The sequence below is a fragment of the Lithobates pipiens genome, unplaced genomic scaffold, assembly GCF_037356315.1.
Source record: "Lithobates pipiens isolate NorthernLeopardFrog02 unplaced genomic scaffold, aLitPip1_a1.2 Scaffold_8, whole genome shotgun sequence".
In the NCBI taxonomy this organism is placed as follows: domain Eukaryota; kingdom Metazoa; phylum Chordata; class Amphibia; order Anura; family Ranidae; genus Lithobates; species Lithobates pipiens.
Window position 1 is genome coordinate 594,882,582 of NW_027507903.1, and position 20,932 is coordinate 594,903,513.

At 43.9% G+C, this 20,932-nt stretch overlaps 1 protein-coding gene across 1 annotated transcript in view; it reads left to right on the forward strand.

The window, feature by feature from the left end:
* Positions 1-20,932, forward strand: part of LOC143961248 (venom factor-like) — a 205,025-nt gene that overhangs the window by 137,058 nt on the left and 47,035 nt on the right. Inside the window, exons 27-30 of the mRNA XM_077470483.1 lie at positions 10,693-10,794; positions 12,287-12,437; positions 15,096-15,259; positions 18,520-18,678. Coding sequence (XP_077326609.1) covers positions 10,693-10,794; positions 12,287-12,437; positions 15,096-15,259; positions 18,520-18,678 — 576 coding nt within the window. The remainder of the gene's footprint in view (positions 1-10,692; positions 10,795-12,286; positions 12,438-15,095; positions 15,260-18,519; positions 18,679-20,932) is intronic.

Consider the following 20,932-nt stretch of genomic DNA (forward strand, 5'->3'; position numbering starts at 1 on the left):
ACCGGTCCTCCTCATCCAGGTCCAATATGTAGATATGCCATTTTTTGTTTAAGGTTGCTTAAATCCAAGATCATGGTCCAGATAATACATTGATAGAGAGATGAGGCAGGCCCGCCCTGAGCAGAGTTTCCAGAGAAAAGCAGATAAAGTTCTTCTGTTGTTAAAGAAATTGACTGCTAATGGCCTGTAAGGGTAGGGTATAGGTAGGTGACACTCCCTTCATGTTCTCCTCCTCCTTGGGCACCAAGCGTGGGTCACATAAGACTACTCTGGGGTGGGTTCTTCTGGGCTACGCTAGGGACTCTGGATAGGGTCACTGCCTTACATATGGAGTACATTACTTGAACAGATATCTGATCGCTAGTACACTCTCTTAATTGTAATTTACACCACCACGATCACAGTTGCATTTAGGAGGAACACTCAGAGTGCTTGTCCTCGCTACCTGTCCACCGTATCTCCGCTACCTTACTCCTGGTAACGGAATGGGGTCCCCTCGTGCACTTAGCATGGATTCCATACATGAACTTACTTAACTCTCCCTCTTCTGTACTTGTGCTCAGAACCCCTTTGGTGCTGATCTGCACCTATTGCTATGGGAGACGGACCTCAGAGAGAGTGCTGATAACAACTCCTCCAGTAAGAGGCTTTACCTGTCACATGTACACACTTACAACAGGATGCTAGAGAAACCTTTGTTATCCTTGGTAACCACTTATGTATTCACATTACAAAGCTGTCTTCACACTCCAATGTGCTTAACTGACCCAAGGCTATGTAGGCTATGTACTGCTTACTTGCATTACACCCCTTGGGTAACTTCAGACCAGGCAAGGACAAAGTTTCAAAAGCATTACTTAAAGAGGAGCTCCAGCCATTTTTGTGTTAATAAAAAGTCAACAGGTACAAAAACTGTAGCTGCTGACTTTTAATAAACAGTCACTCACCTGTCTCAGGATCCAGCGATGTGCTCACCCGAGCTGTCTGTTCCCACCGTCTTCTCTCGCCCGCGCTGGCCTCTTAACTGTGGACACCTGGCTGTGACGGCTTGCATGAGCTGTACTGCACATTGTGAATGGTCTCGCAGTCTTATGGGACCTGTGATGTGTCCAAGATGACTGCGGGGAGGGAGGGGGAGAGGAGAACTGCCGGCCAGATCGCTTATGCCATCCAACCAGAAGTTGAAGCAGGTACCTGTCAAAAGCAGTTACCGCTCCCCCTCCCCCCCCAAAAAAGTGCCATTTGGGGAAAAGGGGAGTTGGCCCTAAAGTGGAACTTCTTTTGGGTGGAGCTCCGCTTTAAATAATGCGGCATAACAGTCCTGAATGGTTGAGTCCATGGTTCATAACTGGTTGAGTCCATGGTGGTAGTGTCCAGGATTGGCATCTTCAGGGCAGACTGCAGGTCCCAGCAATCCCCCTATGCTGTAGAAGGCTACTGAAGTCAGATGTTCACTGGTAGGCACTCCACTCTTGGCATAATTCAGCAGGCTAGCAGGATGGACTCTGGAAATGGTACCACAAACAAAAGCAATGAACAGCTAACAGCAGCGATTGCTCTTGGGGCTAAACCCCTGTCCCTTTTAAAACACACAGAACCAGTGGGTCACAAAGCTGCCAAGAAAGAACCAAAAAACACAAATAACACACTAAAACTATACGGCAGACTTAGTCTGGTGGACAAACCGCCGGAAAGTCCGCCTGACTTTCTGAACAAGCGGACCTGCCCACACACGACCGGACTTTTCCAGTGGACTAGGTCCACTGGACTATGGCGGGAGTCCACCGTACTTTTGAAATGAACGGACTCGCCCACACGGAAAAAAGTCAGTTCATTTTGAACGCGGCTCCAGGTAACCGGGACTAGCGAAGGAAGTCAATGTCGCCGCCTACGGTGGCGAGATTGACACGTCACTGACCCCGTCACCTGGTATGGACTTAAAGGGGAAGCCCTATGCCTAAAAAACAGCGTGGGGTCCCCCCAAAGTCCATATCAGACCCTTATCCGAGCATGCAGCCCGACCGGTCAGGAAAGGGGGTGGGGACGAGCGAGCGCACCACCCTCCTGAGCCATACCAGGCCACGTTCCCTCAACATGGGGGGGGGGTGCTTTGGGGAAACCCACCCCAAAGCACCTTGTCCCCATGTTGATGAGGACAAGGGCCTCTTCCCGACAACCCTGGCCATTGGTTGTCAGGGTCTGTGGGCAGGGGGCTTATTGGAATCTGGGAGCCCCTTTAATAAGGCAGCCCCCAGATACCAGCCCCCCCACCCTATGTGAATGAGTATGGGGTACAATGTACCCCTATCCATTCACCTGTGAAAAAAATGTAAAAAAAACACAACACACAAGGGGGTCTTCTCGCCGGACTCCTCCGCTATCTTCTGCTAGATAGCAGGTCTGCTGGTCTGCTGGTCTTCCTTCGCTAGTCCCGGTTACCTGGAGCCGCGTTCAAAATGAATAGACTTTCCTCCGTGTGCGGGGAAAGTCCCTTCTTTTCAAAAGTATGGCGGACTAACACACTCACGGGCGAATTGTCTGCCGGACTCGCAGTCCAGCGGACGGTTTTTGAGTCAAAACTACTTTCTAAGTCTGCCGGACTTTTTGGGAAAAAAAAGTCCGCCACAGCCCACACATGGGCGGATTGTCCGGCAGACTCTGGTCCGCTGGACTTTTCTGCCGGATAGTTTGATCGTGTGTACGTGGCATAACCCTCCCAGCTGAGGCATCATAAAACTCTTATTACACGCCTGCAAAGGCTGTACATATCTAAATCAATAATACGGGGGGGGGGATTGTACCTTAAACATACCTTAGGCATCAATGGTTTAAAGCGATCTTCTACAACATTTGCTATGGTTTTAATTTTAATTTTTCCCTTCTATGTGGATCCGGGATTGTGTAGAAGTTTGGTGAAGATGGGTTATTCCAAAGTGCAGTAAATGGAGAAAGAGTACCAGAGGCTTGTTATTCCCAATTGAGTCCAACCCTCCAGACCCTAATTGTGGTCCTTGTAGATAGACAGGGGATGGTGACTTTAGACCACAATACAGGAGAAAACAACAAACAAAAATTGAAAGCTCACTTACTAGCCAGCAGTGGATGCCGCCTCCTCTCTCCACGCCACCCCCTATATCCAAGGGTGCCGCAGCTACCCCCTATTTATGCGCCTGGCCCCTTTCAGGGCACCGGGCGCATTAATTGCAGCATCCACGTTTTTTTTTTTTTAAGCACCTGATTAGTGCCAGAGGTTCTAATAGGCTTTAAAATAGGGTTCGCTCGGGTCGCAGAAAATGTGCTCCCATCCCACCCAGGTGTGTTGCAACAGCAAATGAACATTCGCTGTTGAAACACTGATCCTCCGCAGGTATGAAACCCGTTTCTCAATTGGCCAAAATGTCAGGCGATTCTATAGGGTGCCTAGTGCTGGGAGGAGCAGAGAGGAGATGCACTGCAAAAGCTGCTCCAGGAAAGGACACGGAGCAGCTTTCCCCAAACCCGCCATGCTTAGTGACAGGGGCGACCGTGTTGGAAGGTGGCCGCATCAGTTCTGCACTCCATAAAGCCCCGACCGCTGCTCTCACAGCCCGTATCCAGGGTAAGGACTGACCGATAGCAGGTGGGGGGTTTGCTGGGGGTGTTAGTTCCGCACCATGGGGGGGAGAGGTAGGGGCAGTTGTGCTAGTGCCGTTCCACCAGTGGCCTGGGGGGGTTGTTTGCAGCCCCCATAAAAAAAAAAAAAAAACACCAGCCACCACTGCTAGCCAGTCTGCAACAAACTGAATTAACCCTGTCTAAGAGTTCACGCTAACAACAAGGAGTTTAGTTTGCACACATTTTCAAATACATGCATAAGTTGCAGAGGCCACACCACAACACCTAGTACACTGCAGTCCTAATTCTATACATTTGGAGAGTGTCCAAAGTTGGAGCTAGGGATGAGCTTCGAGTTCGAGTCAGCGAACAGTGAAAAATTTGAAAAAAATGATAAATAATATAATTAAACATATAAATCATATGATAAAAAAAATTATTATCTTACAAGAATGATCACCTATAACGTAAAGATCTCATGTGGTCAAACTGAACCAAAATCTGCAGATGCAGCAAAGTGAAAGACACCAAAATTAATATATGTGCCCTCATATAATCACACTTCTAAATTCGTAGTCTCCAAAAAACTCAAATGGAAAGTGAATACAATATAAAGTGAAACATAAAAAGAAGAAAATAGTCCATTGAAATCCCAAAGGTTGATCAGCAAGTGATATTAGTTAATTTAATTTTTTTTTAAAAAAATGACATCCACATCCCTTTCGTGTAAAGAGTAATCCAAAGGAAACACCTCCTCCGATAGGAAGAGAAGGGGGGACCGCTTACTGGAACTTGAGATCTCAGTGTTACCTGAGATCAAAAGAGCACATAGATCAGAGATCTGGCTGAACCATCACAGGAACCGCAGCGGAATATCCTCAATGCAGATACCAGTTGGTGAAGCGAAAGTGCCACAATTCATATAAATAAAGCAGAAAGAGCTCCCATAGCGTAAAAAAAACCCTTATTTATTTAAATAATAGAAGTTAAATCAATACACTCACATGCATGAAGAAAAATAAAAAGTTTTTCAATACCGAGCCTACCAGCTCTTGGCTGCCGCCCGCACGTCCGGGTCTTTGCATAAACGCGGTGACGTAAACACGCCGTACCTTCCTACGCGTTTCGTCACTAGACGGACGTGTTCACGGCATCCCCACCCCAAAGCACCTTGTCCCCATGTTGATGAGGACAAGGGCCTCCTCCCGACAACCCTGGCCGTTGGTTGTCGGGGTCTGTGGGCGGGGGGCTTATTGGAATCCGGGAGCCCCCTTTAATAAGGGGGCCCCCAGATACCTGCCCCCCACCCTATGTGAATGAGTATGGGGTACAATGTACCCCTACCCATTCACCTGTGAAAAAAGTAAAAAAAAACACAACACAAAAGGCTTAAAATTGTTTATTGCACAGCTCCGGGGGTCTTCTGTCCATCTTCGGGGGTCTTCTCGTCGGACTCCTCCGATATCTTCTGCTAGCTCTTTTGCTAGCGGAGGAGCCCGGCTTTCTTCTTCGCCGCCGCCCTCTTCTTCCGACTTCGGGGGTCTTGTCCCCCTCTTCGGAGGATGCTGGGACTGTGACATCATAATGGGTGGGGACATCATCCGGCGATGTCCCTATATAAGTCCCCGCCCGCCGCGTCCCCGTCATTGTGAGCGGAGAGAGTGACGAGGCAACATCTGAAGAGAAGAAGAGAAGAAAAGAAGAACAGAAGACGGCGACAGCGGCGACAGAAGACCGAAAAGGGGGACAAGACCCCCGAAGAGGGGGACACGACCCCAGAAGTCGGAAGAAGAGGGTGGCGGCGAAGAAGAAAGCCGGGCTCCTCCACTAGTAAAAGACCTAGCAGAAGATAGCGGAGGAGTCCAGCGAGAAGACCCCCGAAGATGGACAGAAGACCCCCGGAGCTGTGCAATAAACTATTTTAACCCTTGTGTGTTGTGTTTTATTTTTACTTTTTTCCACAGGTGAATGGGTAGGGGTACATTGTACCCCCTACTCATTCACATAGGGTGGGGGGCCAGTATCCGGGGGTCCCCTTATTAAAGACGGCTCCCGGATTCCAAAAAGCCCCCCCGCCCGCAGACCCCGACAACCAACGGCCAGGGTTGTCGGGAAGAGGCCCTTGTCCTCATCAACATGGGGACAAGGTGCTTTGGGGTGGGGGGGCCGCGTGGCCCCCCCTTTACCCAAGGCACCCCCCATGTTGAGGGCACGTGGCCTGGTACGGCTCGGGGGGGGGGGGTCGCTCGTCCCCATCCCCTTTCCTGACCGGTCGGGCTGCGTGCTCGGATAAGGGTCTGATGTGGACCTGGGGGGGACTCCCACGCCGATTTTTCGGCGTAGGGATTCCCCTTTAAGTCCATACCAGGTGACTGGGCCAGTGTCGCCTCCTTCACTGGCCCCGGCTACCTGGAGACGCGCTCAAAATTAGCAGACTTTTCTCCGGGCGGGAAAAGTCTGTTCATTTCAAAAGTACGGCGAACTGGCACACACACGGCCGGATTGTCCGCCGAAATGCGAGTCCGACGGAGAGATTGGAGTGCAAAACTACTTTCTAAGTCCGCCGGACTTTTGGGTAAAAAAAGTCAGTCGGAGCCTACACACGGGGGGACTCAAGTCCGCCGGACTTTTCCACCGGATTATTTGATTGTGTGTACGCGGCATAATGGGAAGTTGTGCTGAACTGGAGGCGCTCCTCAGTGTCATGGTCGCAGGTGTTCCTTCGCATAGAGTCCAATAGATTGATGGGAAGGATACACCATACTCTCCTGGACTCCATGCACATCTTTGATCGCAAATGGGGCATGTGGACAGCCCACCTACCTAGCACAGGACTTGAAGATCCCTTGATCCCTGGTTCTGATGCCCAGATGGATTAAGATTGTTTGAAATAACTTCTACAGTAGACATTTATGATATTTACCTTGACGGTCACATTATGCTGCTGTAATCTGTATTCTGGTTGCATGGTATTGCAACCCCTACATTTGCATTGCGGCAATGTCACGGTTTTTAGTTTTCTTTGTATTTTTTTTCTATGTTTATTTTCCTCCCCAATTATTTGGATGACTTATTTCAATACTCTATTAATAGGCAACTTGAGAGATGTACATGTTAGCTGTTTTATCCTATCTCCCGAATGTACTTATTGTCCTCTCGGTGCCTGTACACCCTGCTTTTATGTTATACCCTAATAAAAACATTTGTAAACAAAAAAATTGGGTTAAAAATAAAGGAAAAAACCGCGCTCGACAACAGTGGGAAGTAGGAGAGGATAGTAATAACAGTAGCTACGGCTAAATACTAGTTATATCATTAGGTTGCTGCCACCCACAAAAGAAAGAAACTCCAAAAGGTGTTTCCTCCAAAAAATAAAACAATATGATAACCAGGGTGATTGGCGCTACCTACAAATAAAACTCCTTATATGTATGTATATCAATATATAATTCTGAATATATCATGTATTCATCTAGAAGAATATATATATAATAAAGGGAGGCATAACCCCAAAAAAACTACCAATCTGCAATTTGAAATTCGCAAACTACTCAGAATTCCCAAAAAGACAACAAAGTTCCTACTAAAGATAAGTTCCTGGGATTAACAAATAATTCCAATAAGCAACAGAAGAGGAAAAAACGAAAACCAGACAACAAACTAGAAACCAAAAAGAATTTTTTGTATCTGTATCGCTAAGAGACAGTATTCCCTAAAATCGCATAAATGCCAAAGTGTGGTTTGAGTAGGCAAATTCCCAGTAAGAGGCGTATGTAAATGTGCTAGTGAGCTTATAATCCCAAACATGCAAACTGTAAGTGTAAAACGCTAATATAAATACATATGCAAGAATTTTTTGCCTAAAGTCGCATTATCGCCAAGATGTGCAAAAAACCAAATAGAAGGTGTATATAAATGTGCTTAGTAAAATTAAAATTCCCAATACAAAATTCAGATTATACAACCTATGCATGCAATATGCTAGTATAAGCATATATATATGAAAAAACAAAAATATATTGATAGTATATAGAAATTAAATCAAAAATATATATCAAAAAAGTGCAACTGAAAAAACAAAGGACAAAAAAATATGTGTACAAAAAAGAGGAAAGAATATATATATAAAAAATATATATATATAAAAAAGCAAAAGGTCTCTTAAAAAACAATAAATAACAAAAAATACAAAAATAGTGTCCAAATTCCCAAAAAAAATCTCTTCAACAGTGCAATTACAAAAAGTTCAAAAGATGTGACTAAAGTGCTCCTCGTGCAATCTCCAACGTGACTTCTGTGTTCCCCCACAAGGTCCCCCACTCACCAGAAGAATAAACCCCTGCAGGGGTAATTCGCCTTGGAATCAAAGTCTACCGATAGTCAGCTCTTCATTCGCATCCAGAGAGAGTTTTTTCAGTTCCTGCTGATGTCCGGCTCCTCAATCGCAACCAAGGGGGAGATTTCCTCATAGGAAAAAAATTGTAGTCTCCATAGTGTGATTTGTATAAAAAATCAATTTATTGCCACAAAAATATAAACAAATAAAAACATAAAAAATGATAAAACGAAAAAGACAATTCTCATATGTTGAGACAAGATGTGGAACCACAGTCCATTAAAAAACCTTTCCAGCCTCCATATATGAATGATAACGTTCCAGGAAAAAAGGTAAAAAATCCTAGAACAGGGCTGAGAGAAAGGTAATAACCATACGCTAATGGTACTTTATCCCAGATAACACAAAGGACTAGACACCAAAAAAATATATATAATGGTAATGTCCCAGGCTATAACCTGTTGTCTAGAGTCACTCCAGTGTTTGTAAGTCCCCCAGGGATAGAGCCCTTCTAACGCGAAAAAATAATAATAATAATCCGAACGTGGAAGCCGCCCGGTGGACACGCAGCTACGGCTTGCACTCCAACTGCGCTCCAACGAACGGAACTGACGTAATAGGCGTAACTCCGTCGTGAGTATTTTTTCGCGCTAGAAGGGCTCTATCCCTGGGGGACTTACAAACACTGGAGTGACTCTAGACAACAGGTTATAGCCTGGGACATTACCATTATATATATTTTTTTGGTATCTAGTCCTTTGTGTTATCTGGGATAAAGTACCATTAGCGTATGGTTATTACCTTTCTCTCAGCCCTGTTCTAGGATTTTTTACCTTTTTTCCTGGAACGTTATCATTCATATATGGAGGCTGGAAAGGTTTTTTAATGGACTGTGGTTCCACATCTTGTCTCAACATATGAGAATTGTCTTTTTCGTTTTATCATTTTTTATGTTTTTATTTGTTTATATTTTTGTGGCAATAAATTGATTTTTTATACAAATCACACTATGGAGACTACAATTTTTTTCCTATGAGGAAATCTCCCCCTTGGTTGCGATTGAGGAGCCGGACATCAGCAGGAACTGAAAAAACTCTCTCTGGATGCGAATGAAGAGCTGACTATCGGTAGACTTTGGTTCCAAGGCGAATTACCCCCTGCAGGGGTTTATTCTTCTGGTGAGTGGGGGACCTTGTGGGGGAACACAGAAGTCACGTTGGAGATTGCACGAGGAGCACTTTAGTCACATCTTTTGAACTTTTTGTAATTGCACTGTTGAAGAGATTTTTTTGGGAATTTGGACACTATTTTTGTATTTTTTGTTATTTATTGTTTTTTAAGAGACCTTTTGCTTTTTTATATATATATATTTTTTATATATATATTCTTTCCTCTTTTTTGTACACATATTTTTTTGTCCTTTGTTTTTTCAGTTGCACTTTTTTGATATATATTTTTGATTTAATTTCTATATACTATCAATATATTTTTGTTTTTTCATATATATATGCTTATACTAGCATATTGCATGCATAGGTTGTATAATCTGAATTTTGTATTGGGAATTTTAATTTTACTAAGCACATTTATATACACCTTCTATTTGGTTTTTTGCACATCTTGGCGATAATGCGACTTTAGGCAAAAAATTCTTGCATATGTATTTATATTAGCGTTTTACACTTACAGTTTGCATGTTTGGGATTATAAGCTCACTAGCACATTTACATACGCCTCTTACTGGGAATTTGCCTACTCAAACCACACTTTGGCATTTATGCGATTTTAGGGAATACTGTCTCTTAGCGATACAGATACAAAAAATTCTTTTTGGTTTCTAGTTTGTTGTCTGGTTTTCGTTTTTTCCTCTTCTGTTGCTTATTGGAATTATTTGTTAATCCCAGGAACTTATCTTTAGTAGGAACTTTGTTGTCTTTTTGGGAATTCTGAGTAGTTTGCGAATTTCAAATTGCAGATTGGTAGTTTTTTTGGGGTTATGCCTCCCTTTATTATATATATATTCTTCTAGATGAATACATGATATATTCAGAATTATATATTGATATACATACATATAAGGAGTTTTATTTGTAGGTAGCGCCAATCACCCTGGTTATCATATTGTTTTAAAAAAAATTGGGTTGTTTCTCCTTTCAAGATACAAAGGATAAATGAGATTATACCTAATGCCTTTGTTCCAGAGATGTTTCCTGACCTCTGTGAAACATCTCCTGCTTTGTAGAATTTCTGTAGATTAATCTGGAAGCAATGAGATTTTGGCATTTTCATAGGTTAAGCCTGTACAAGCAGTGAAAATCATATCTCAATTCCTGTAGTTGACTAGCCAGATAAAAAAAGGCCTCCTGGGATGGTGATAATAAGGGGAATGTAGTGCTCCCTTTCAACCACAATATCAGTGGAAGATCAGTGAGGCCCATTAGTGTAGTAAGAAAGATTTCAGGGAATTCTGCTGGTTTAGGCCTTTCTGCCCGTCAATTCGATATTAGTTCCTTCTGACTTGCTTAATAATAAAAATGTGGAAAGTACTTCCAACTAATTTGACTTCATCAATCTGAATTCTGATGGTGAGTTATACCAACCTTACACCAATATTACACTTGGCTCTGTTCTACCGAATAAGCCCGAACATGTCAAAGCAAGTATCTAAACTGTCCTAAAACTGGTAACTATGTACAGATAGTAGTGCATTATAGCCATGGAACCTCTACTTTTAATAATAAAGTATGTTTTTTTTTGTACAGGGTGGTATCCTAATAGGAGCTGTTGAACTAGACTCTACACTCACTGCATTTGTCCTTATCGCTATGCTGGACAGTGAGGAAACCTGTACTGGACATGTAAATGTAAGTAGTTGAATAATCTCCTGAGTGCCCTGTTTCTTACCCCATTTATGTTTTATTTATTTATACTGTATATGTTATATTACGCTGCTCAGGGAACTGAGGGATGAATATTCTATATTTATCCCTCATATCTATAATATTCTATAACTGGACATCTAAACTTTTTTTGTGTTTGTTTTGAATGGAGTAGGGAATGATCAAAAACCATCAGCATTTTTTTTTAGTGCCTATGTCCCCTTGGGAGAGAATTGCCTTTAGAGTTAGAGGACATCCCCTCTTAGGCCGCGTACACACGCGCGGACTGTTCGCCCAACTTTGTCCGTCCAACAGTTTCGGCAAACAGTCCACTCAAACTTAGCATGGACGGACATGGCCACACACGACGGACGAACAGTTTGCTGAAACCGTGCGCGATGACGTGAACGGCACGTACGACGGGACGAAAAATACGACGTCCTATACACTGCATTATAGCTTTCGGCGTGAAAATCCTTTCTGAGCATGCGCGCAACTTTGTTTGACGAACAAGCCTACACACGGGCGGACTGTTCGCTGAAACAAGGTTTCAGCGGACAGTTTTTCGGAAATTCCGAAAAACCTTGTCCGTCCAACTGTCCGCTGAAACTGTCCGCTGAAAGCCCACACACGAGCGGATTATCCGCCCAAACACTGTTCAGCGGACAAAGTTGGGCGAACAGTCCGCCCGTGTGTACGCGGCCTTAGACCCTATTTCTGTTTGCTCCACAGTGAGGACACAGACAGAAATAAAAATCCAACAGGGGTTTTATTCCTTCTCTGCTCAATGTAAAACATAATTTTGGGTTCAGACAAACTGTAAGGGCAGTTGGAAATTATGGGTTGGGAAGATATGGATGGATGTACAGGCAGCTTGACTGTTTGGTGGATGGATGGCCAAATGAACAGATATACAGGTAGTTGGACTGGTTGACAGATGGATGGGCAAATAGATGGCTATTCAGACAGCTGGAATGATTGGCAGATAGGCAGGCCAATAAATGGATATGCAGGAAGTGGGACTGATAGATAATTGCAGATTGCTTGGAAGAAAAGATGGATGAATGGGTGTATTTATGCACTGATTTGTGGATGGATTGATAGACAGATAAACAAATAAGAATGGATGAAAAAATGATGAATGGCTATAATGGCAAACAGATTGCTAGAAGAGCAGATTGAAATATAGAGACAGATGGCTGTAGAATAGATGGATTGATTGATACATGGACATGTATAGCAGAAAATAGATAGAAAGTTGGATTAGTAGACAGACGGATAAGATAAGCCAGAAAACTCTTGAAAGGAAGGATGAAAAGCAGAATGGACAGGCCTGAAGAAGTTTAGGTGAAAAAGAAAATAATAAATATACTGTATATCCCATTATTTTATCTATCTTACAATAATAACATTGCAGCGATAATTTCTAAAACATTCGCAAATAAGCCTAATGTCAATCTATTATTTTGTTCCACAGAACCTACGACCCAGCATTGACAAAGCTATAGACTACATCTTGCAACAGTATGCAAATATCAAAAAACCATATTCCATCGCCATGACTTCTTATGCCCTGGCCAGAGCTGGAAAGCTGGTGAACATCAATAAACTCATGTCTGCATCTACAAGTAAAGTATCAATGCTTACAAGTCAAGATCACATATTAGGCTAGGCACTCCTATCAGGGGCTATATACAGTAGTAAACCTCTATATTGATGAGTGGTACAATATTCATGAAGATCTGGTGGAAACTTCTCAGTATCTTCATGCCAGTTTTGTATTGCTGTCAGAGGCTTCATTGATTAGATTTCTCCTAATTACTTGTCCAGGTGACAAAGTTTTCACCAAGATGGGAAATAAGGGTGACAAACCTATAACACTTTACTAAAAAGGAGTATTTTTTTTTTTTACTCTGTGTCACTATTGAAGTTTTTCTCTCACTTCCTGTCCTAGTGAAAATGGGGCCATAAAGGTAGTAAAAAAACGTAAATAGAGTTTTAACCCTCGTCCACTCAATTAAAAGTAGGTAAATTTTAGTTTTTCAAGTCTTTTAGATTTTTTTTAGAAGGTGTTCAGCAATGGCATGAAAAAACCCAAAGCAGAGCAAGGTATAAGCCCCCATGTCCACACAAGACGTTACTTAAAATGGCCCATGTGGGTTTTTTGACAAAAAGTATTCAAATTATTTATATAAGTATCACAAAGTGTTTGAAATCTCAAGATTTAGACATGCATCTAAATCTCTCTTGCCTCTAATGCCCCACTCCATGTTCAGATCTCACACCAGAGGCTACTGACAGATGCCGAGGAAGCTATATGACGCCTCCTCACCGCCTATTTTAAACCCATTTTTGCCGACAATGGTGCTGTAACTGCGGGGCATTTTCAGCGTGTAGGCAGGCACAGTTTACTTTCTCCACTGAAGGTGACGCTCTTCCAGAATGGCGCTGCAGTTGGAGAGGGAGTCAGGAGAAACATGACCCCTCTATGGTTTATTGGGTTACTGGGGAAGTTATCTGTTCAGACGCTGCCACCTCATGTAACTCATCTTGGGTCAGGCAGAGCCTTTTTAGGGCCCTGGCTCGTAGGTTTGCGCACATCTGCAAGTGGGTAGAGTAGGGACAGGTATCCAATCTATTGAGGACAGAACTAGCGGTAGGGAAAGTGTAGGGTTTGCAACTTCTCATGCTGCATTCTGCCCCACCTAACTGGCGCTGTCGGTTTGGCTGGGAACTGCTCTCTACATGCTGTGGGACCCGTGAGTGTTCCCACCGGGTTTTTTGTGAACTGTCTTTGCATTACTTCAATACAAGTTCTTTACATCCCATTTGGACTTTGTGTGTTATTGCTGATGCACCATGCTGCACCCCACCTACATACTCTACCCCCTTTGCTAGACTGTGTAGTGTTTAGCACGCTTGCTCGCTAACTGTCGGGTGAACTTTGCCATGTCGCGAAGCATCACCGCCATGCATATTGCAGCTTAAGAAGGGGCAGTTGGTGGGCAACAGAAATACGGCTCAACCATGCATTTTTGCCACGCCCCCCAACTGCAGATCTAAACAAAGCTTAACAGTATAATTAATTATTAATAGTAACAATCACCTCAACAATTAAAATAGACAGCGTTGTCTAGTTCACATGGACTTTTGTCCTGGCATCACGGTGAAAGTCCATGTGAACTAGTAGACAATGCTGTCTATTTTAATAGGTAAGGTGAAGGGTATCATTACTATTATTAATATTTTAAATAAAAAAATGTGTTTCTCTGTGCTGTGGTGGGGCAGCAGCTGACACAGATAAGTAATATACTGTACCAAACATATAAATAATCTTAAGAAAAAGCGTGTAGCGTCAAAAGTAAATGAGCAGCAATGAGATGAGATAACTGTGTTATAAATGGACAGCACATTGAAATAAAGTCCAGAAAAGTTTTAAAAGTGAATAAATGCTAAAGTGAAATATATATATATATATATATATATATATATATATATATATATATATATATATATATATATATATATATATATATATATATATATATGTCTAATCTTGTGGATGGAAATCAACAATAAAAAACCAATGTAGTGAAAAATATAGATTTTGATGCACAGTCCCATGATAGGATCAGCAATATAAACTTGTGAAAACGCAATAGTTCGGTGCAAAGATGTGCACAAAATTTGATGGTGACATTAAAAATGAAGAGGTGATCCAGTACAGTGCTCCAAAATCATCCACTGCTCCCCTGTGAAATGGCGTCTCACCAGAAATGCTGGCTGCCATACACTTTTGTTAAAAAAAGCTACGTGAGTCATTTTAAACAATTTCTTCTGTGGACCTGGGTGTCTATACCTTTGTTTGCTTTGGGGGGTTTTTTTCCAGGAAAATTTGGTAGCAGTGGCCACCCTTGACAGTGAGCTGGTAGTAATTGTTCCAATTGCAGTTTTATTATTGCATTGTTCATTATAGTTAGCAATGGCAGGCTTCGATTTCCTCTGGCTAAGGACACATTCACATGGGTGTCTCGGAGATTAAAGCAGGTGCATACGATCCAATTCATAGTTCAAACACTGCCTCCAAATCCTGTAGAAATGTTTCCCAAGAATCTTACCAAAGTTGCCAATGAGCACAAACACTTATGTATGATTCCAATAAAGCAATGGGTTGCCCATGAGCAAAAAACAGCCCAGGGGTCACGGTATGAGGAATCCCCTGTTGCTGGAGATGCCCCTTAACATTTTCTTGTTCATGCTTAATTACCACAAAACTTCTCTTCTAGATAACAATCACTGGGAGGAACCTGGCTCCCACCAACTATCACTGGAGGCTACATCCTATGCACTCCTCGCTCTTGTCAGGATGGAAGAGTTTGACAAGTCTGCACCAGTAGTCCGATGGCTCACAGAGCAGAGATTCCATGGGGAAGTGTGGGGATCAACACAGGTATGTTCTTCTGGTGGTAATCCTGTCTAGCATAAGGCAAGCCATAGATGATGCAACTTTCTTTGCAGGAAAGAAAATCGCTCAATTCCCCCATCGACACAGAATCCCTCCCGCTGAGCTACTGTGTTCTCCTGGTGGGGGAGCCACCCCATCTAGAACACAATGATTATTGCTAGTGGCTATAGTCGCTGGCAATGATTGAATGTTGGAAATCTGACATGCTGGTTTTACCCAAGTTGACCAATATATAGACTCGAGTACAATAGAATGCCCATAGATTGTTCAAACCTCAGTCAGTCCTTGCTGAATCGGCTGAGATTTGAACCATATATGGCCAACTTAACATTTTAACTATGCATTCCTAAAATGTTGCTTTTGTTGGCCTCATTTCTGAATGTTGAAGCTAAAAAGAGAGTAACATAGCAACTAAATCAAGTGTACATGAATTGTTGTAAGCAATAGGCAGTAAAGCAAAAATTAAAAGAATATACAGTATCTCATAAAAGTGAATACACGCCCTCACATTTTTGTAAATATTTTATTATATCTATTCATGAGACAACACTGAAGAAATTACACTTTGCTACAATGTAAAGTAGTGAGTTTACAGCTTGTATAACAGTGTAAATTTGCTGTCTCCTCAAAATAACTCAACACTAGGGATGAGCCGAACACCCCCCGGTTCGGTTCGCACCAGAACTTTCGAACGGACTGAAAATTTGTGCAAACTTTAGAACCCCATTGAAGTCTATGGGACTCGAACGTTCGAAATAAAAAGTGCTAATTTTAATGGCTAATATGCAAGATATTGTCCTAAAAAGGGTTTGGGGAGCTGGCTCCTGCCTCAGGGGATATGGGTCAATGCCAAAATTGTTTTTAAAAATGGCAGTTTTTTCGGGAGCACTGATTTTAATGACGGTTAAAGTGAACAAAATAAAGTGAAATATTCCTTTAAATATCGTGCCTGGGGGGTGTCTATAGTATGCCTGTGAAGTGGCACGTGTTTCCCGTGTTTAGAACAGTCCCTGCACAAAATGACATTTAACAGAAAAAAGTCATTTAAAACTGCTTGCGGTTTTAATGTAATATCTGGTTACAATATGGATGAAAATCATTGAGAAAAATGGCATGTGTAGCCCCCGCCCATTACCAGCCCCTTTGGGTCTTGTACAGATATTAAGGGGAACCCTGTACCCAAATGTAAAAAAAAGGAAAGGCGTGGGGCCCCCAGGCCCTATATACTCAGAACAGCAGTATACAGGCAGTGCAAACAAGACAGGGACTGTGTAGGTTTGTTGTGTTAAGTAGAATCTGTTTGTAATATTGAACTGGTACATTTTGAAAGTGTAGCTCCAGTCAAAAAATCTATTTTTAAGCTTTTTGGAAAACATTGGAAGGGTTATCACCCCTGTATAATTTTTTTGGCCGTCCTTCTTTTTTCATCTCACTTCCTGTTGTCTCCTTAGGAGACGTTTGTAAGGTGGATGTTTGAAAGTAGGGGCCTGCCCTATATGCTCTGCAGAAATGGCGGAACAAGGTGTTGGTGTTGCCACAACATTGTAAGCCCTCAAAGTGACTCTTGGTGGGCGCTGGAGTGCCCTGCTGTGAACGATTATATCAAGAATTGTAATTACATGCCATTGTTGAACAGTGGTAGAAAAATTGGGCCTTTGGGGGTTGTGGTGGTGGTGCTGGTGCCACAACACTATAAATCCTCACAGTTACTCTTGGTGGGCACAGGAATGGACCCTGCTTTTAAATATTATCAAGAATTGTAATTACATGCCCCTGTTAAACAGGGGCTGAAAAATTGGGCCTTAGGCACTGCTTGCTGGTGCCACAACACTGCAACCTGCGTTACATCAGAGGGGGCGGGGTCACCCATACATTACTGGGGAACCCCACGGCTTCCCTCACCAGCGTCAGAGGGGGGGGTCAGGTGACGGGTGGCCCCACCCTCCTCATATAAGAAACGTCAGCGCTGGGATCCTCGCAGTGGAGACAGAAGACGGATGCATGTATGGACAGAGCTGGACTGAAAACCACCCGTCGCTGGATCAGATCAGCCATCTCTGAACCCCGGAGAGATGATCATCCATCGCTGGATAGCAAGAGTGGATTGCCACCGCTGGAATCTTTTTTTATTTTTAATAAAGGAATTTTTCAAAAGTGTGTTTGTCTTATTTAACCATTTTTACACTTTCTTTGTGAAATGGTAGGAGTACTTTTGTACCCCCTTAACATTTCAAACAGGGGGGGATCTGGGGGTCCCCTTGTTAAAGGGGGCTTCCAGATTCTGATAAGCCTCCCACCCGCAGACCCCCACAACCACCGGCTAGGGTTGTGGGGATGAGGCCCTTCTCCACATCAATATGGGGACATGGTGCTTTGAGGGGTCACGGACCCCCAAAGCATCCTCCCAATGTTGAGGGCATGTGGCCTGGTACGGTTCAGGAGGGGGGGTGCTCTCTGTTCCCCCCCTCTTTTCCTGCAGCCTTCCAGGTTGCGTGCTCGGATAAAGGGTCTGGTATAGATTTTTAGGGGGACCCCACGTCAATTTTTTTTTATAATTTGACACGGGGTTCCCCTTAATATCCATACCAGACCTGAAGGGCCTGGTAATTGAATTTGGGGAACCCCCATGCTTTTTTTTTATCAATGAATGAATTGTGCTCCATAATACAGAGAACACTCATTGAGTGTTCTCTGTATTACGGGAGCCGACAATTGAAAGTGATTTTAAAAGACTTTTTTTCCTGCAGAAATGACACTTTGTGCAGGGACAGTTCTAAGCACGGGAAACATGCGCCCCTTCACAGGCATACTATAGACACCCCCCAGGTACAAAATTTAAAGGAATATTACACTGTTATTGTTTCACTTTAATCATTATTAAAATCACTGCTCCTGAAAAAACTGCAGTTTTTAAAACTTTTTTTTGCATTGATCCATGTCCCCTGGGGCAGGACCCAGGTCCCCAAACACTTTTTAGGACAGTAACTTGCATATTAGCCTTTAAAATTAGGACTTTAGATTTCTCCCATAGACTTGTACAGGATGTTTCGGCTTTTCGAATTTGCCGCGAACAGCCCAAATTGTTCACTGTTCGCTGAACAGGCGAACAGGCAATGTTCGAATCGGACATAAGTTCGACTCGAACTCAAAGCTCATCCCTAGTCAACACAATATACTGATACTAATAGCCCATTGACCCATGAATTGGTTTGTACAATGACTTTATTTTTATGTTTCCATTGTAGAGTACAATCATGATTTTTGAGTCCATCGCTAAATACTACCAGGACGCTCCAACACGCAAAGAACTGGAAATGGATGTCTTCTTCAAACTTCCTGGCAGATCAGCAGGCACAAAAATTCGTCTGAATAACCAGAATGCTCTAAATGCCCGCTCAGATCAGGTGAGGCCTGAATGTTGGGTAGTGCTGGCCCAAACACGTAATAGGAATTTCATTGACAGTGTACTCAAAGTAGAGAAGGAAAGATAACTTTGCTCCCATGTTGCTAGGTTATATAAGATAACACTTTATGAGAGTCCATTAACTATGGTAGTCCATGGAGTGGTTATACCTGGATGATGCGTGCACCTACAGGCATCGTCCCATGTAAAAACATTTTAAGCCAACGATTCCCTTGCAAGCAGGATATATTCAAGTGGCTAAATAGCCACTTGATCACTTCTGCTGGTGGCTGAAAGGGGTAACACCTCAGGTTCCACCACCGCCTCTCCTGGGCTCTACCATCTGATCGCGGAGCCCGGGAGCGATGCAACTAGCAACGATGGCTGCACAGAACAGAGAGAAAGGAACTAACGTTGTTTTTTCTCTATGTAACCACAGAAACAGGAAGCAACGAGTATGTGGCCACTTCTGGTTCCTTCTCTTTGTTAACCTGGCCAATAGCAGCCAGGAAAGCAGGCCGATATGTGTCTGATTAAAAGCATGGGAGGCCAAAGGAGAGATTTGGGGTCTAACCAAAGATTTCAACACCTGTTACTAAAATTCATACTAACACGTATCAGATGTGCCATGTCTTTCATTCTTAATGGTGCCCCAACCCACATATACATATATACAATACTTATACACCAAATATGGATATAGGGAACCATAAAGGGAGCCCATAAGGAAGGCCCCCCACCTTTCTTCTTTTTTTTGCTTTTGCTTTCTCTCCTTTTTTTCTCTTTTTTTCCACTTCTTTCTTCCTTTGCTATTTATTTTAAAACCTCATACACACGGACGTTTTTTACACCTATACTCATTCACCTTGGCTGGGGGGGCTAGGATCTGGGGGCTCCCTTGTTAAAGGGGGCTTCCAGATTCCAAATAACCCCTGCCCGCAGACCCCGACAACCAACGGGAAGGCCCTTGTCCTCATCAACATGGGGACAAGGTGCTTTGGGGTGGGGCACCCACTCCCCCAAGTTGAGGGCATGTGGCCTGATATGGTCCAGGAGGTGGAAGGGCTCTTGCTCGTCTGCCCCTTGTCAGGTCACCTTGAGGCGAGCTGACAGATGCACACCGTAGGGATCAGGAGTGCACCACAAGGTTGTGGACCCTAAGGCTGACTGCTGCGGACGGAGACAGATCCCACCGAGGTTAGAGCATAAGATTCCCTGGGGCGCGGAGTCTAAGAGCCAGCAGGTGTTCACCAGAGCCTCTAGTGGTGAGGATGGACTTGGCTGCAACTGGCTCCAGGTCGCGACCCCCAGGGCCCCCCAGCTCGCACCCACAGTAGGCAACAGGAGGATAGGGATAGTGAGGGATAAATCCAAGGTCGGGGGGCCACAAGCAGACAGGAATAGTCAGGGACACGCCAATAGGTCAGGATCACAGGCAAAAAGGGATAGTCAAGGACACGCCAAAGTCAGTAACTGAACAACAGAAGAGCACACGGCAGGTAACAGGAAGCTAAACACACCAAGGAATACACAATGGTTGATCAGCAGGGTTGGCCTGCAGTGCACAGGTTAATATAGAGTTCTCTGATAGGAGCTAGGGTGGAGTCATGCCATAGGATGGATTACAAAAGCAGTCAGGTGAGGGTCGGCTGGTCTCTAGAGATGAACACATGGAAACAGGTAAGCAGACAAACTCTATTGCATAACCATGACACCCCTTTCCTGACCTGCTGGGCTGCGTGTTTTGATAAGGGTCTGGTAGTTCCCCTTAAGATCCATAGGTCTCAAACATCACGAGCGATGGGCGGGCGCAGGACGTGAGGACGCTGCGCGCGCCTGAGGGGGGGGCTGACCTGCGCTGCCAAGAGACGTGCAGAGGGTTGGGGATGGACGCCGCGTCCTCTCCAAGGGAAGCGGGCGGCTTCGGTCGGAGCAAACACGAGCCCCCACCCGCTAAAGCACGCCACTAATGCCGCATCACTCGCTCCTCCTCCTCCATTGGAAACGGATCGTTGAAACAAAGTGCCGCCGGTTGATCCCTCGGCCCCCCTCCTACACCTCCCCTCCGCATTAGCAGGGACCCTGGATGAAACCCCTGAGAGCCTACAGGAGCCCAAGAGATCTGAGAGCAGCAGGGTGCTCAAGAAGACAGTAAAGGACGGTATTGTATTTGCTAGAGCTATAGAATTTATCTGTCTGCCGACTGTTCAGCTGGGCATGGGGATAAGACGGCCCCTGTAAGTCTAAGGTGTTGA